Genomic DNA, 18,601 nt, shown 5'->3' with positions numbered 1-18,601 from the left:
AAAACTCAGAATTATAAAGGTGAGGGGACATGATAGTTATTAAACTAGTGCAGATTTCTGGGATGTACAATTTTATTGTGTTAGTTTGAACTTTTGAAACAGTCTTTTTATGGATTCTGCATTATGACCTAATTTTAGTGTGTTAAATAGGTTAACTCTTGGCTTTGTAAAACTTTTAAATAATGGAATATTAAAAATAGATAAGGGAGATTATTTTCTTACTTTCAAAATATTCAATATAGATACTTTTCTGCTCTTCCCAGGGAACTAATAATTGTTTAATGTGTTATAAATGTTTTAATTATTTAAAAATAAATAGTTATTGAACCTAATATAGACATGACTTTTTTTCTTTTTTCTCTCTTTTTAAATAAAAGGCAACTTGCCAACACATACTGTTTTTTTAATTTTTATTGCAGTATAGTTGATTCATAATGTTGTTAGTTTCAGGTATAAAGCAAAGTGAATCAAGTTATACTTTTATACATATATATTCTTTTTTAGATTCTTTTCCCATATAGGTCATTACAGAGTATTGAGTAGAGTTCCCTATGCTATACAATAGGTCCTTATTAGTGCCAACACATAATTTAAAAACTAGCCTTCAGTCACATTGCTACACATCTGAAGAGAATATCTGACTAGTGAACAGTAAATAGTACTGTAAACCAAACCTAAAATTTTACGCTTATATTTGATAATTCCCCAAAATTATACTCCTAAAATTAATATAAAATGTTTGAGTATTAAAGCACACAGCTGAATTTTTATATGTACAGGATACATATATGTAACTAATACTCTGACCAAGAGTCAAAACAGTCCAGCCCCTCAGAAAGCTCCCTAATTTGTGTATAAAGCCAGCACCCATCCCCCTCAGGTAGTAACTGCTATCTGAGTTCTGTAACACTGTATTTGCCTGTCCTGTAGTTTTACATAAATGTAATCACACAGACTAGATTTTTGTGTCTAGCTTTTTTGCGCATGATTACGTCTGTGTTACATGTTGTTACCTGCAGTGGTAATTTGCTCTGCTTTACTCCTGTGTGGATTCATTATATGACTGTGCAGCAATTTATTTATCCATTATATTGTTAGTAGACATTTGGATTGTTTCCAGTTTTTTAATATTATGAATAAAATGGCTGTGAACATTATTGTGTATGCTTTTTGGTGAATGTGTGCAATCTTTTATCTTGAGTGTTCCCTAAAATATATTTACCGATTACGTCTATTTTTATCCTTTTCTGTGGAAAATGTGAATAAAATATCTTCCGCCATAATCAACTTTAGACAATAATGACATAAACTGAAATTTTAATATGTGTAAAATACTCTTGAAACACATTATTAGCAAAAGGTTGACATTTTTTCCCCCACTGAATCTCAGTATTTATAGCTTCTTTGGAGGTTTTTCATTAGTTATTGGTCATCTAAGAAGATTAACACATGATATAGTTGCACTTTGAACTGTGTGAACCAGTGGTAATGTTTCAGCAGTGGAAATGTTCTGTGCTAATATTAGAATCCAGAGAAGCTGTATTTTTTTTCTTTTTTTTTTTCACAGCCGTTTCAGTGACATTTGTTTGGAAGCATTTTGCTGCTATAATATTTTTTTTAATTCTTTTTTTCCCCCTTTCTCTCTTTTTTCCTACAGTCCTCTTTTATCCAAAGATAAGGTAAGAGATTTTCTTTGAAAATGTTTAGAGGAAAAACGTAGAGTGTCATGTTTTGTTGTATGGACTGGTTTAGAAAATAATGAAACCTTCCTCAAATTGTTTTCAGCCTTCTAACTTAATGCAACAGTTTTCCCCAAAGTTTTTTTTTTTTTTTTTCCTTTCTTTTTGAAAAACTTTTTAGATAGCAGCTGTCCAGAAGTCCCTGGGAAGGAAATGCTTTACGCAGTTAATAGTATCTGAAGATCCAAAGGAAAGAGGAGCTACAGCCAAAGAGCTGGGTATGTTTTTAAATTAGAAGTAGACATTAAAAATGCCTGCCTCATATAATATTTTACAAGTATTACATCTGAGTTGCTGTGAAGGAGCTTTTTTGTGCATACTGCTCCTAGATAAATAGCAAAGCAAGGGGTTTTTTTAACATCATATAATCCTATTTTTAGATATCTAGTAGTAGAAAGTATAAAATCTAAATTCTTACGAAAACATAAAATTGTTTCATGTTTTCAGTAGGTGGTTATATGTATCTAAGAGAATATGACAAGAGTGCAAATAAGCTGTGAAAGCGAATTGGTTTTAGTGCATTCAGGCATTCTTTTCTGTATAAAAACCGACAATTATTTTTACAAACTTTACCAGAAATTTTTTTCTGTAAATGTAGATATTATCAAGATAAGCTCTGTATCTTGATAGCTTATCTTAGTAATTTATTCTCTTCCTTTTTTGTTAGCTAACATGGTATACTTTAATTTGTATATATATATATTTCTAAAGCATTTATAGTTATGTTTTATACCACTGTGTCTTATGTCAAAAGTTAAGAGTTTTAGAAATTTGTTTTCTTATAGTAATAATGTATGTTCATTACAAAAACTTTAGAAACTAAAGATAGATTTTTTAAAATGTGTTTTAGGGCATTTATTTTTCCATGTATATGATTTTAGTACTACTTTATATTCCTAGGTCTGAAAACCCTGATATTAAACAGGCAGCATCATGTGTCTTAACTGAGTTGCCTGAAGAGATAATGATGATGATGATGCCCTGAATTTCACTTACCTTTTTCTCTTTTAAGTTTTTTCCCCTCAGATCTTTACTTTATCCCCTCTTCTCTTATGTGGCAAATTTGGGTTGCCTTAGGTCAATCCTACTATGTTCTGTTCTTCCTATCTCTTTTTTCTGGTCATTGTTATGTTGGAAACCAGAATATAATGAGCTTCATAATGATCTTACGGGAAAACATCACAAAGTAGTCAGCTGGTTTGGGTGTGAATACGTCTCTGTGTTGTGCACATTGGGAAGAAGGCTATTCTAAGTTTGAGTCTGACACTGCCCAGCAATAGGTCAGCACTACTTCCAGCTTAGCCTCTGCTGCAGGATGAGTGGCACAGACAGGTAAACTGAGATACTGCACATAAGCCACTTACTTGGTGCTTTGACTCACAACTAGAACCTGTGTCTTCTGGTTTCTAACTGAATTGCAGCATACTTCTGCTAAGGAAGTTGTGTGGATTATCAAATTCCACAGTGCAGACATTTCATTAGTAACCATTTTATGGGAAGGGTGTGAACTAAATTCTAGAGAAAGAAATCTTGCCAAGTCTGATAAAATAGTATCTTTTAAAGAAAAATGTCAAATCTCTCATAGTCTACTCAGACAGGTTATTCTATGAATAGATACAGAGAAATGTTAGAAAGAATATGAAAAAAATAGAAATATAAAAATATTACTTTAGATGATTTGTATTTAATATATTCTCTTTGTTTTACCCCATATTCCTTGTTTCTAATATCTTACATGTTCTACAGTGTAGAGTTTTGCTTTTCTTTCTTTATACATGTCTTGGTCTTAAGCTCCTTATATAATAAGTAACTTGCTTTTTTGTCTGTGTGTGGTTGTTGCTGGTATCAAACTTGTCTGGTTTGAATCCTCTCTCCACCACTTAAATCTGTGTGACCTTAAGAGACTTCCCTGGCAATCCAGTGGTTAAGACTCCACACTCCCAATGTAGGGGCACAGGTTTAATCTCTGGTTGAGGAGCTGAGATCCTGCATGCCACATAGTATGGCCAAAAGAAAAAGTTTGTGTGACCATAGACAAGTTGCTTAACTTTTTTCTGTCCCTCCCTTTGCTCAGCTCCAAATGTGGGTTATTTTTACCTCATAGGATTTTTATGAGGATTCAATTAGTAATTTCATTAAGGTTTAGAACAGTGCCTGGCACAAGGTAAGAAACCTACGTGCTGACTGCTCTCATTACCCTTCCTCTAGCACTTCCTCCCATGTTATCACCACCCGCTATGGCTAGTATTCCATTAATCTTCTCTATGTGTTATGCATTGCTGCTTTCCTGATTAATCTACCATGATTAAAGTCTCCAAGTTATTTACATATTACTTTATATTTTCAGTGTACTTTTATGTGTATTATTTCATCTTTTCCTCTTAACAACCGATTTAAGGTAGGCTCAGTCATTTTAAGAAACTCAGGGGAGGTAAGTGACTTATCCAAACAGAACTAATTAGAACACAAAGTTAAAATCCTGTTTTCTGGCCCTGAAGCCCATGTATTTTTATTATATTTTAATTCATTTTTATTAAGTTATATTTATATGTGAAAACATGTTACATATATACATTATAACAATGTATTAAAAAAATGAAGACCTGTGAACCTTATTCCCAACAGAGGGATTAGATTATTGTCAGTCCTCCTAGTAAAACTACCTTTGTGTTCCTTTCTATCCCATCACCTGCTTTACTCCCCTGCCCCAAGGTAGTCATTATCCCGAGTTCTCCATTTATCATTCCCTTCCCACTTTTTAATCAACTTTATTGAAGTACAATTTCTATGCAGTAAAATGTACCCATTTTAAGTGCACAGTTTGATGAGTTTTGGCAGTTGTGTACAGTCATGTACCTCCTACCCCAGTCAGAATATGGATGATTTTTATCACTCGAGAATCTTTCTCCTAATCTTCTTATACTCAGTCCTTCCCACCTCCAGTCCCAGGCAACCCAGTGCCTCCTGTTATTATCAATAGGTTTTCCCTGTTTCCGAATGTAATAGAAATAGAATTTCTCAGCATACTTTGTTTTGAGAGTTACCCTGATGACTAAATGTACCATTAATACATTCTTTTTTGTTGCTGAGTAGTATTCCATTTTTAACTTTACACAATTCGTTTATCCACATAATTGTTGATAGACATTTGAGTAATTTCCAAGTTGGAGATATCATGAATAAAACTGATAGGAAGTTGTTTTTTTGTTGTTGTTTTTGTAGCTATGTGTTTTCATTTCTCTTGGGTAAAGAACTGAAAGTAAAATCAGGGTCATATGGAAGGTACATGTTTAACTTGGTAAGGAACTGTCAAAACAGTTCTACAATGCTGTTGTCCCATTTTATACCCTGCCAGCAAATAAATGAAAATTTCAATTGCTCCAAATCCTTGCTGACATTTAATATTGTCAGTCTTTTTTTTTAAGTCATTTTAGTAGATATGAATGTCATTGTGGTTTTTAACTTGTTTTTCTCTGAGGACCAAGTGTGTACATTTTTAGTTTTGCATTAATCTCCGTAGAAGATGTACTAATTTATACTATTATCAATATTTCAAACTTAATGAAGGCACATTTTTTCATCAATCTGCCAAAATAAATATTAACATTGAAAATTTCTTTTTCAAGCCTGATATATCACTCAAATGTTTTTACATGATGATTAGTGAGATATTGAGAAGGTATAAGAAACATGTTAATTCATGAATGCTTTAGTCTCATCCATAAATAACATAGGGAATTTTTCCCTAAGGAGAATTCATGGCAGAATGAGAGTTGCGAGAATAACTCAAAGGCATGTGCGTTTGTAGAGCACATGTTAGAACTTAGATGAAGTCTAACTTCTCATTTGAGAACTACCTTTTTAATTTGATATTATTAAGTATGTCATACATTCAACTATTATTCCATTGTTAGTTCATCAGAGTAGAATTTTTTTTTTAGTGTGTCTTAAGTCAATGCAATAGGGATTAGTAGACTTACCTTACTAGATCTTTGGGCTCAAGAAAGCAAGTTAACGGAAATTCATGTTAGTATTAACAGAAACATTAGCAATAAGTTTATACTGTGATACCTGCTTGTAGAAAATTCAAAATATACTTTTGGTTAAACATAGTAGATTGACCATGTACTTCTACTTTTTTTAAAAAATACTATTGAAATGTCACAAAGGGATCCTTAAAGGCAGAAAGCCAGAAGGACAGAATTGGCAAGGAACCAGCAGCAGATAGGACATCCAGAAAATGTTGGAAGCTGGAAAGCAGATGGATGGGTGACAGCTGGCTTAACATACCGTGCATGCTCAGTCACTCAGCTGTGTCTTTGCAACTCCATGGTTTGTAGCCCACCAGGCTCCTCTGCCCATGAGATTCTCCAGGCAAGAATACCGGAGTGGGTTGCCATTACCTTCTTCAGGGGATCTTCCCCCCCGCCTCCAGAGATAGAACCTGCATCTCCTGCATTGGAAATGGATTCTTTACCACTGAGCCACCTGGGAAGCCCAGCTTAACATACCAGGGAAAGCAGAAAACTAGTGTCTACAGGGAAAAGGTTGATTTCTGCCTGAGAGGGTTTGGGAAATGGAAGCACAGAGAGGACCTCTAAATTTAAGTCAAAAAGCTGTGTAGGAAGCATTTAGACCTTGATATCCCCTCTCGACCAAATAGGAAGCCCTATTGGAAGCTAGACATAATACAGCAGTGTCTTCAAAAATGTGAGAGAAAAGGATTTCTAACCTAGAAAACTTTACCCAACCAAAGTTCTAGTCAGTGGTGAAGGAGTAAAGACTTTAAGATGTGAGTAATCTTAAAAAGTTTACCTTCCATGTATGTTTTCTTAGGAAGTGTCCTTACAATAAGAGAAAATAAACAAAGAGGAAGACCTGGGATTCAGAGAAAACAAGGTTTCCAAAATAGAGCCAAAATGAATTCCTAGGATCACTGGGAAAGGAAGTTCCAGGACAATACCTGTGTAGCAAGCCTGGAAAGGAGTTCCAGGTCAGGGACTCAAGAAGAATATGTTTTAAAACTGAAAGATTCTCTGTTGTTACATATGCCATAGTTGTCCATCTGTCAGAGTTCAAAGATGCATAGACTAAAATTATTTTTAACAAAGTAATGAGGCAGTTATCAACACAAAAGAAAACAGCATAAATGAGAAAGAAAGATGTACCATAATACACAGTCTGGGTATCTTGTGAATAATACTTACAAAGCCATAGTACTGCAAACTTTAAATATTGATTTGCCCCAGATATACGCTGAATTGTAACGGGAGCTAGAGGGGAAAGAGAGAATCTAAGGAACCGTGAGACCTAACTCTCTTCCTCAGTAGGAAGTTAGTAGGTGGTCTCTAAAACTGAAAAGTCAATAGATGACAATGGAAGTCTTCTCTAGAAATGGAGGGTACATATGAGCAGAAAAAGCTAAAGGAATTGAAAAGTAGCTGCCCCTAGAGAGCAGGAATCAGACAGATGGAAGACTAAGGCGGAAGACTGTTTTGCATTACCAGTAAAGACAGGTTTAAAACTTTTCTCCAAAAGCATAATTTGATATAACAAATTATAAAATAGCATATGTCTTATTTGATTTGGAGACTGAATATGTATTAAAAATATCATTTATATGGCATCACACATAAATTATAGCTACTGTCTTGATCTAGTCTGAAATTTTTGCTCTTTACATCTTAAATTACTATATTTTTTATATTTAATATTGTTTCTAATAGTGGAATGAAACAACTGTTCTCAGGCTATTATTTTATAAATAATACATTGTACCAATGATAGTCTTTACTGCACACCACTTACGTGTTATCTTGCTTCATTAGGAACTACTTAAATTGATTGTGTTTTGTCTGGTAACCACAGTCAGCCACTTCACTTTCCGGTTGTATTGTTAACCGAGTCCAAGCTCACTCTGCTTACTGCAGGACAAGCCAGTACATCAGAGATGAGGTGTTGGAGGCAAGGAATACGACTTTATTCAAAAAACTGGCAGACCAAGAAGATGGCAGATTAATGTCTCAAAATAGCCATCTTATGGGAGCCTGGATGTTAGGTTCTTTTATAGAACAGAGAGGGGAAGGAGGTGAGGAAGTAAAGTAAAAAGGTCCTAAGTCTTGCAGAAATCTCCTGAAATAACCAGTCTTGTGGAGGGGTTATGTTAATTTCTTTTCTGCAGCCTTGCACAGGTGAGCAGGGTCAGAATGTCTCTCTGTGAGCTGAACAAAGTACTCTAGTTTAACAGACAGGTTGGAGGGGCAGGGTTCCCTGTGGCAGGCCATTGTGTATACTTACAGTTGTAGACAGTGATTATAATAACAAAAGCAATAAAAAGCGAAGGTTAAAGTAAAAGAAACAGATCCAACATAAAGTCAGAATTTGCTCTTCCCTGTTACAATAGAATGCCATCTCAGGCTGATTCTCTAACCTTTCAATAACTTATAGCTATTAAATACTCTCACTTTGATTCTTTATGACTTAGTCCTATTACATTCCAAATTTAACACTTAAATCTCATTGTATTCAAAGCTCTTCTCTGTCCACCAGGTCTGCAAGGGCTGGGTGCGTGGTCTTTTCCCTTTTAAGCTATCTAGATTCGTGCTTAGGCCTGAATCTAGTCTATAGGGACGTTGGTGGCTCCAGCAGGACCAAGTGAGGAGGAGCTTGCTTCCAAGTCACTTTCCTGGACATTTGTGGTCCTTCAGGTAACTGACCTTCAGCTTGAGACAGCATACCCCATTCCTCTGATTTGAGGGCTTCTCTGCCATGTGTTTATGCTCTTTACTCTTTGAATTCTATGGATGTGTCTGGAAGGCTGTCTTCTGAACCTTTGGGTACTGGGAACTTGGGGAGAAGAGCTTGGATCCCTTTGCAGCTGGCTGGGGCCCTCCTTGCTCTGACCTCCCCCATCTTAACAGAGAGGCAGACCAGCAAGCTCAGTGGTGAAGGTGACAACCTAATGGGGATTAAAATGGTTTTTTGCAGTCTTCTCAACTTTGAGCGAATCTTTGTTGTTCTTCAATGCTCAGTCATGTACGACTCTTTGCTACGCCTTGGACTGCAGCATGCCTGGCTTCCCTGTCCTTCACCATCTCGTGGAGCTTTACCATCTCCCTGAGTGATTCTTTGGGGTGGGACAAAAGAAAGAATGCTGTATTCTCCCCAAAAGAGACCTCTTTTTCCTTGTCCTCTCCTCATCTGACTTTGAGTTAAGGTGTTGGGAGAGGTAATACGAACTAAGCAGTGCAGAGCTGAGTTTGCCTCTTTCTTTCCCTGATTCTCTGAAATCAGAAGATGGCATTTAAGTCCTGCCTTTGTTATGGTATGTGCCACCATTGCTAATTGTTAAATATTGAAGTACCAATACATGAAAAGCAAGGTATAATATAATCTTCACTATATTTCATCCTTGATTTTAACCTTTGGCCCAAGCATCCTTAATAATAACATCCTTAATTAATGTATTAGAAAATTACTTGTAACTTCTCAAGGGGAAGTAGTAACAGGCAGTGGTAAAAAGCAAAGTATAAGTCTTGGCACCAGGCAAAAATGGGTTTGGAATTTTGATATTTCTTTCAATTTCTATTTTAAATAAGATCAATTTAAAATACTTCCCTTTGACTTTAAACCATTAAAAAGCTTCACAAAATATATACTGAATGCATACATAAATTAGTAGATCACAGAGAAGCTTGTTCATGATTCAGCTTTCGGTTGACTGGGCTACGTCACGTTAGTCACTTTCACTTCAGCCAAGTCAAAAAGTCACTGACTGTGATCCTGTGGGCTGCAGCCTGCCAGGCTCCTCTGTCCATTGGATTGTCCAGGCAAGAATCCTGGAGTGGGTGGCCACGCCCTTTGCTAGGGGATGTTCCCGACTCAGGGATTGAACCTACGTCTCCTACATTGGCAGGTGGGTTCCTTACCACTAGTGCACCTGGGAAGCCCTTTCGGTGGATCAAGCATTCCTAACTCCTGGCATGCTGCACTTCATGGGGTTGCAAGGAGTCGGACTTAGCAACTGAACAACTATCACAGAAGTTTTAACTTATGGGCTGTAGCCTGCCAGGCTCCTCTGTCCATGGGATTTTCCAGACAATAGTCCTGGAGCAGATTGCCATTTCCTTCTCCAGGGGATCTTCCCAACCTAGGGATAAAACCCAGGTCTCCCGCATTGTAGACAAACGCTTTGCCATCTGAGCCACCAGGGAAGTCCTTATATTATTTAATTTACATCATTTTTAAATTAAATAATATATGATAAAAGAAAAAGTTAAAACTTCTGTGATAGTTGTTCAGTTGCTAAGTCCGACTCCTTGCAACCCCATGAAGTGCAGCATGCCAGGAGTTAGGAATGCTTGATCCACCGAAAGGGCTTCCCAGGTGCACTAGTGGTAAGGAACCCACCTGCCAATGCAGGAGACGTAGGTTCAATCCCTGAGTCGGGAACATCCCCTAGCGAAGGGCGTGGCCACCCACTCCAGGATTCTTGCCTGGACAATCCAATGGACAGAGGAGCCTGGCAGGCTGCAGCCCACAGGATCACAGTCAGTGACTTTTTGACTTGGCTGAAGTGAAAGTGACTAACGTGACGTAGCCCAGTCAACCGAAAGCTGAATCATGAACAAGCTTCTCTGCGATCTACTAATTTATGTATGCATTCAGTATATATTTTGTGAAGCTTTTTAATGGTTTAAAGTCAAAGGGAAGTATTTTAAATTGATTTTATTTAAAATAGAAATTGAAAGAAATATCAAAATTCCAAACCCATTTTTGCCTGGTGCCAAGACTTATGCTTTGCTTTTTACCACTGCCTGTTACTACTTCCCCTTGAGAAGTTACAAGTAATTTTCTAATACATTAATTAAGAATGTTATTATTAAGGATGCTTAAATGAATTTGAGCAGATATATGTTCCTTAGGGGCTTCCTTGGAAGCTCAGCTGGTAAAGAATCCACCTGCAATTCAGGAGATCCTGGTTTGATTCCTGGGTCAGAAATATCCCTAGAGAAGGGATAGGCTACCCACTCCAGTATTACTGGGCTTTCCTGGTGGCTCAGATGGTAAAGAATCTGCCTGCAGTGTGGGAGACCTGGTTTCAGTCCCTAGATTGGGAAGACCCCCTGGAGGAGGGCATGGCAACCCACTTCAGTATTATTACCTGGAGAATCCCCATGGAGAGAGGAGCCTGGTGGGCTGCAGTCCATGGGGTCACAGAGTCAGACACGACTGAGTGACTAAGCACAGCACAGCATGTTCCTTAATTATTAGTCTTAATAGATCAGAACCAGTATTGTTTTTCTTACAATATGATACAGTATATTTCATAAACATACTGAAAATAATTTTCCCACACTTTAATTTGTTTAAATAGACGCAGCTAATAAGTTTAGAATGTCTTTTAAACCTTTGAAAAATGACTTTTTTCAATTATAATGAAGACTAAGCAATATATTCTTGTTCTTAACATGTTTTTTAATAATCTCTTAATTTTTATATCTAAAGGATTACTTACTAAATGTTTAGAGTATTTCTTCTACTTAAAGATGCTATAATCCAACAGGTAGAATTTCCATTTCAGAGGTGCAGAGCATTACTGTGTCCCATGATCAATTCATGTCCTTTCTCTTCCCTTCTGTACAAAGTGCCATGTTGAATCTTAAAACCACTTGTTTTTCTTCATCTTCAGAGAGTGAAATTTGTCTTGGCATGGAATCAAGAAAAGAAAGCCAACGTAAAGAAGAGACCCCGGAGAGCAGTCCCTGCTGTAATGAGATGGTCAGGCAGGCAGATCCCCGGAGCCTGCCGGTAACTGCAGGGAAGGGCCACACGGAGGAGCCGCTCTGCAGCACTGAAGCCACGCAGGAGCTCCACGCCCAGCCCTCGGAGTCGGCAGGGAGCAGGTCCAGCCCCCACTCCTCAGGGAACGCTCCTGAGGATGACAGCCGCTTGCAGCTGGCTCAGACAGAGGCCTGCCAAGACCTGGCCGAAACAGAGTGCATTGCTAAGGACCCTAAGGTTTCCAGCCAGTCAGTGACAGAGCCATTGATTTCACCAGGCTCTGACCATATACCTCCTGCATTGATTTCTGAGGGTAAATACTCACAAAGAAAGGAACTCCGGTTGCCACTCTGGGATGCTTCTGAGGCGTTGCCCACAGACCAACTTGAGAACAATGAATTAAATGAGCTGCAGCAACCTGATCTCACAGAGCGTGATGGAAAATCACCACAGGGGCAGGCTGACTCAGAGGGCTCTGAGAGTGTACTTTGTGAAAATAATCCAGTGTCTGATTTAAGTACAGTGCTTCCAGAGGTGTATATGGCCCCAGAGGAACAGGGAGATAAGGAAGAACACGTCAGTAAGGAGACAGACGACTATCTGAACAGCCTTTTAGAAGGATGCTTAAAAGATACTGAAGATTCCCTCTCATACGAAGATAACCAAGAGGAAGACTCTGATTTCCTTCAAGATCTTTCTCCTGAAGAAGCATCCTATAGCCTACAGGAGAACCTGCCTTCTGATGAAAGCTGTCTCTCTCTCGATGATCTTGCAAAAAGGATAGAGATCGCAGAGGTAAATTTGAGATTTAATATAAATATAATTTTAAAAATAAGATGAAATTTGAAAGCACATATATGTTAAATATTGCCTTGCTTTTGTAAATTTTTCTCTGGCCTCAAACATGACAGGGAAATTGAGTTAGCATAAACTTTGACTTGCTATGTATAATCATGATGTTTATTCCTCAGGTAATTATATTGCATGCCTCCAGTATAGTAAATATTATATACACCATTTTTCATATTTTTATGATTTTCATTCAGCAGGCCTGGGAATTACGAACAAGACAAGATTAGTTACATTCTTGTGAGGAAATCTTATGTTTCTTTTCATACATCTAGAAGATAAAATACTACTGTTTCTTCTTAATACTAATGTATTTTTAAATTCTTTAAAACAGTATAACAATGAATGAAACATTTTAAAATACAGTAAGAGTTGGGAATACCGAATGGATTTATCAGCTCTAGGTTTGAACAAACTAAATACTGCTTGACTGAGTCAAATTTTACAAATAATTCAAAGTTTTAAAGTTTCTCTAAATAGTAATTAAGCTAATCAAAACCAAAAAAGAGGGCAGGAGAGAATATCGAAGTGACCATCCTCCTTTGTTTGAAAATACAATTTTTTAAAGTTCAGGCTGGGGTAGGGGGACCGTACCAAAACTATAGCACCTCCAAAAGGCAGCCTGGCCTAGTAGAAAGAGCAATGTGTGACAACCTTAGTTCAAATACTGACTCAGCCTTCAAATACTGACTTCAAATACTGTTACCAGCCTTATGGAGCTAACGTCTAATTCTGTTTATTTCTCTTGAGAATTAGGATGCTAACTACTTTTCTTCTTCTCTCATCTTACTTTTTTTTCCAAGTAAGCTTTTAATTTTAATTTGTATCTGTTGTTTTCTGATTCTGCGTTATCACTGAAATAAAAAGCCATGAAGATGGAAATGTAGCCAAGCCAAAGTAGACAACAGAATACATATGGAAATGAAACCCTGTGAGAGCTTTCTAAGATAACTACTGTCATGTTACTAGCTTGCTTTCTTGCAGTTTATAGTCAACTCTATCAGCTATGATTTTTTTTAATTTTTTTCTTCACAAAATAGATAAAACAGTCATTCTTTGTATTTTAACTAGATCTTTTTATTACCATTGACAGTCAATCCTCCATAAACTGACTTTTCTTCTAAAGTTTTTCCTTAAAATTGTTTAGTAGTGCTTAATAAGTGCAGAGTTTCTGTTGGGGTGATGAAAATTTTAGAAATAGATATTGGTGGTGGTTATACAACATGAATATAATTTCACCTAAAAATGGTTAAAATGGCAATGTTATATGTGTGTGTGTGTGTGTGTGTGTATAATTTTTGTATCATAATTTTTAAGAATAGAAAAAAAATTTTTAAATAGATCTAATAGTATAGCACTGGACCCAGAACTCCTTTCTCTTTATTTTCATCAGACTTCTGGTCCAGGGAATTATCAAAGCAAGGTCACAACCATATTCAAATCTAGGTTTAATATCAGAACTTTACTAACATCTAACTGCTTCTTTTCAGGTTGAATCAAGCTTACTTGTTGTATGGTCTAGTTTTACTTTTTCAAATATAAACTGTGGAGGACAGATGCTCCTGTTGAGTCTCCCTGCCTTAATGGACGTTTATCGTGGGGAATTAATTGTTGAATTAACACTGTACTACAACTAAATGGAATAGTCTTTCCTAAAACTCATAATGTCAGCTTTTCCTAGGTTTCCTCCATGGAGATTATGCTATGTACATCTTAAAATCGTCCTTCCTGTGACATTACTTTTTATACCCGATGGTCCCCTTGCCTGAAAGTCTATTGGTCTGTTAAATTGTACTGGTTTTAAAACCCCAGAAGCTGCATATGACTGACAAAGCTAGTTTACTTTTCTATGATAATGCTAAATGGACTGTTTCTGAATACTCCTTCTCCATCCTAAAAATTATACTTTAATAAAATCTGCCTAACTGTGTCAGGAGAAGTTTTTAAACTTTGAAACTGAAAATCACTGTGCTTACTGTTTCCTTAGCACCTTAAGAATGAAGTTTTGAGCTAAGTAAAATGTTCAGGTAATAGGGGGTTTGCTTTGAGGCACAAACTTCTTTTTAATCCAAACACTGTTTATTTCATGCTTTCAATGAAATTGTATTAAGGATGTCTCCCATGTGTCAGGTGATGGAGATGCAGGGAGGAGTCAGATGAAGTTCGTGGCATTTGAGGGGCTCTCTGCTGCCACACCGGTCCATACTTCTGTGAACAGAGGATACAGAACATAATTTCTTACTAACTAAATAATATTCACGGATATTTTTCCTGCCCTCAGGATCCACTGAGGCTCATAGCCTGTGTTCCTCCACATAACTGTGCTCTCCTTGTGAGTCCTTCTCTCCCAAATTCATCATTTCTTGTCAGTGACTCCACCCTCACAGATCTCCTTACCACCTGTCACACTTTCTGCCACTGTGTTCATGGTAGAATATAATGGTATGATCTCTCATTGCCATAGCTCTCTCTGCTTTCGTTCTTTTGCCATTTCTGCGTTGCTCAGCTCTGACTTCTGTGGAACTTGGCCCTGATAACCATTACCAGCACAATGGAAGTGTTTGTTGTTTTTTTTAAACACTTAGGTTCATCATTATTTCATTAAGATGAGATAATTTATACAAAATCTCATAGAGAACTAATGTGCAGTAATTCATTAATAAAGAAATATGTATCAATGAAACTTTTCTAGGTTTGGGAAATGTTTTCAAAGCCAGAATAATTTTGCTAAGTAAAATAATAGCTTAGTATCCGAAGCATTGCTGTTCTTTCTTATGTAAAAAGAGAACCTAGAACCTGACACACTGTCATCAAACGTATAATATCTACTGTCTTTTTTTAATCTTTTAAAAATATTTGTTTTTAATGGCAGGATAGTTGCTTTACAGTATTGTGTTGATTTCTACCAAACATCAACATGAAATCAGCCATAGGTTTACCCATGTCCCCTCCCACTTGAACATCCGTTCCACCTCCCTCCCCATTCTACCCCTCTCTACTGTTTTCAAAAAGCATCAAAAACATTTATGTTCATTTCATCGATTCTTAAGAAAAAAGTTCATCACATGTGGAGTGTCTGTACGTTAGAGCGATTCACTCACTTATCCCCTCATTCAGTGATTTTTATGTAACTTCTGAGTGCCATGACATTACAGGTGCAGTGATTAAAAATTCAGAGAAGGATGCTACATGTGTGAAGCCTCTGTCTAACAGTTGTCTGACTGCATGTGCTACCCATTTACTGAATTTGAGTACCCTAGTTTTTAGAAAAAGATGAAATTTTTTCTCAATACCTATAATACCCTGACGTTTTAATCTCAGAATGCAAACTCCTCTTACCCAGCAACCTAGTAATGCTAATACATCATTGACTTGCTTTGTTCTGCCCTGGGAGGGTTGCATTATTGTCTCTTTAAACTCTTTAGCTGTTCCTAGCATCAGAACCTTAGGAGGAAATATGCTATACAAGTTCAAGGAGGCAATAGGAACTAGCCTCATACTGCTATTGATAATAAAAGTCCACTCAGCTCATAGTAGGCTGCTACATATGTGGAGAAGAGGGAGTTGTTTTGTTTTCTAAATAAGTAGCACATCAAGTATTGGATGAATTTTTACAATAATTAATCTATTCACATTGAAAATAATCATAGTATGTAATTCAAGGATACCTTTATGAGCAGATTTTTGGCAACATGATATGCCATAGGAAAATAAACCATTCGTTTTTCTTCATTTAACATATGTATGTGTAATCTGTTGGCAGAGATGGCATATGTTCAGAAAACTAAAGGCTTCAGATTCAAGCGATTTTTGTTTTTAGAAAAGACGTCATAATTTCTTTACTCCTTTACTACTGCTTGGGTCTTTAAAAAACTTTTAATCTGAAAGAGGGCAACACGTGTTCCTTGTCCTGTGTCTATGTCGGCAGCATTACTTAGCTTTAGGTCTGCCTGTCACACAGGAACCAAAATAGGGAAGGACATAACCTAGAACTTTCTGATGGGGAGAAAGGTAACAACCCAGAATTGGTGTTGAGTTTGTCTCCAGAGAAACTAATCTAAGTGACTTCTGTGCAGTAGTCATCTCTGTCTCTTGGGTGGGACCGGGGATTAAGTTACATTAAGTAACCACTGTGGGATTCCCTTACCAATGTAAGATGCGAGGCTAGGATCAAGCAGCAGGATGTTAGGAAATCATATAATTAGCTCTTCCATGGATCTCAGACAAAGGAGAGTCTTAGAAACAGCAATCATGGTGTTTTTTTGAATGACTGTTTTAAGGGGAGCAGGGTAAGCCCAGCTTCGTCACCATAGAGGAAATATAGTCTTCTAATAACGTAAGAGGGTGCATGGAAAATGCTTGACCCAGGATTTATGTAAGTGTCTAATGAGCCCCAGAGGATTATCCAGGGATTACCTATCCTTTCTCTGTGCCAGATGGTCTCATCTTTGCCTTTCTTTTTTATCCTGCCCTCTAAATTTTCTGATTACTTACTGCATCTCTTATTTGTCATGTCTCTTGGACCCAGCTGCTTTCCTTTTCCATTTAAATCGTTCTTTAAATTTACATCTTTACTGCCTCTTTCTGAACTCTTGCAGTAGCTACTTAATAAGTTTCCCCATTGTTCATATCATCTTCTCCCCCTTCAAATGGTCTTATATTTAGTACTGTATAAAAGTCGTGCCTCAACAGGATCCCCCAGCCACTCAGGCAACACGGGTAAATGAAATGACTGTTATAGGTGATGGGGGAACGTTCCCATTTCTTATCTAGAAAGCTGAATAGCTTTTTGAAATTCTCTAGGTGCAATCAAACACACCTGAGGGTCTGGATCTAACACATAAACTGTGCGTTTAAACCTCTGCTATAAAATAATGTTTGCTTGTCAGTCTTTTCCCATGACTCCCTTTGGCTCCAGGATAAGGGCTGTATAGTAAATGGCTTGATATTCGAGACACTTGGTAATCTAGCCCACTTTCCCTTTCCAGCACCATCTCCTGCTGTTCCTTTGTTCTAAAACTGTTACTGTTGTCAGCCTGGCGTCCCTGCTGCCTCTCAGGTATTACTCGAATATTGTCGCCTCTGGTCTTCACCTTCTGTGTTAGTCTTAGTCTGCTCTGGAGTGACAAACGCTTTCCCCACATATTTATTTCTTGTCCACTCTCGAGGTCTAGGCTCTGCCTTTTTAGCATGTGGAGTGCCAAGCGCAATGCCTGTCATGGGCAATACTCAATAAATGCTAGCTGCTGCCATTATTTCTTGATCACCAAAGTCCATAATGTTTTTTCCTTTGACTTGCAGATGAGGGAGGGGCCTGAACATCATTCCTCCCAAAGTTCTGTCTACCTGTCCTGTTATTAAAGGGCACACACATGTGTTTGTATATTGCCCTCTTCACTAAATTGCAAGCTTCTGAAGGGTGAGGATCCTGTTGAATGCATTTTTTTTGTATTCTCTGCAAAGCCCAACAGCCACCTGTATACAATAAGCCTTCCCCTGCTCCTCTTTTCTTTTTTTGACCTAGTTCACTTAGAAAAATTAATCAGCTTTAAGGATAGATTTGGTTTTGATTATTTTAAGGGGAAAGGCTATGTTATTTGAGTAAGTATAAAGTAGCCTGCCCTCATGATACTTACTCTCTAGAGGGAGAGACACATAATAAGGTCACATAAAAATAAACAGTACCATTTTATTATATATTGATAATGGCTCTGAAGAAATTTTAGCAGGATGAAGGGGTGTAGAGAGACCAGAGTACTGGGTAGGGTGGAGGAATGGGCTCTGGCTAACCAGGGTGGAGGGGAGGGCAATGAGGGGACCAGCAGGAAGGCCAGCCAAGCTGGAGCACAGTGAACAGAACGGTAGGACGTTCAGGTGGTGAAGACAAGCTGAGCGAGTTCCTTGAGGGCCTCGTAGACCAAGGTGAGGAACTGGAATTAAACTTAACCGATGGTAACATTTTAAGATGGATTTTGAGCAGAAGATGTGATTTTATATGTTTCCTGCCTGCTCTACGGAGACTAGAAAAGTGGAGGCAGAGGCCAGAGAAAGGAGATCAATCCAGTTATTGCAATTATTCAGGTGAGAAATAGTGAAGGACTCAGTAGCAATGGATATGGTGAAGATATATTTTTATGAAGGAGGACCTAACAAGATTTGCTAATGGAGCAGTTTTGAGGGAAAGAGAATCAGGAGTTCTGTTTTGGAATCTACCTTTGGAATCATTTAAA

At 37.5% G+C, this 18,601-nt stretch overlaps 1 protein-coding gene across 1 annotated transcript in view; it reads left to right on the top strand.

The window, feature by feature from the left end:
• The window catches only part of CNST (consortin, connexin sorting protein), an 85,960-nt gene that overhangs the window by 60,537 nt on the left and 6,822 nt on the right, over positions 1-18,601 (top strand). Inside the window, exons 7-9 of the mRNA XM_052654016.1 lie at positions 1,658-1,679; positions 1,861-1,957; positions 11,431-12,317. Coding sequence (XP_052509976.1) covers positions 1,658-1,679; positions 1,861-1,957; positions 11,431-12,317 — 1,006 coding nt within the window. The remainder of the gene's footprint in view (positions 1-1,657; positions 1,680-1,860; positions 1,958-11,430; positions 12,318-18,601) is intronic.

The sequence above is a fragment of the Budorcas taxicolor genome, chromosome 16 (genome assembly GCF_023091745.1).
Source record: "Budorcas taxicolor isolate Tak-1 chromosome 16, Takin1.1, whole genome shotgun sequence".
NCBI classification, from domain to species: Eukaryota; Metazoa; Chordata; class Mammalia; order Artiodactyla; family Bovidae; genus Budorcas; species Budorcas taxicolor.
Note: the sequence above shows the minus strand (reverse complement) of the source record. Positions and strands in the feature narration are given on the sequence as shown.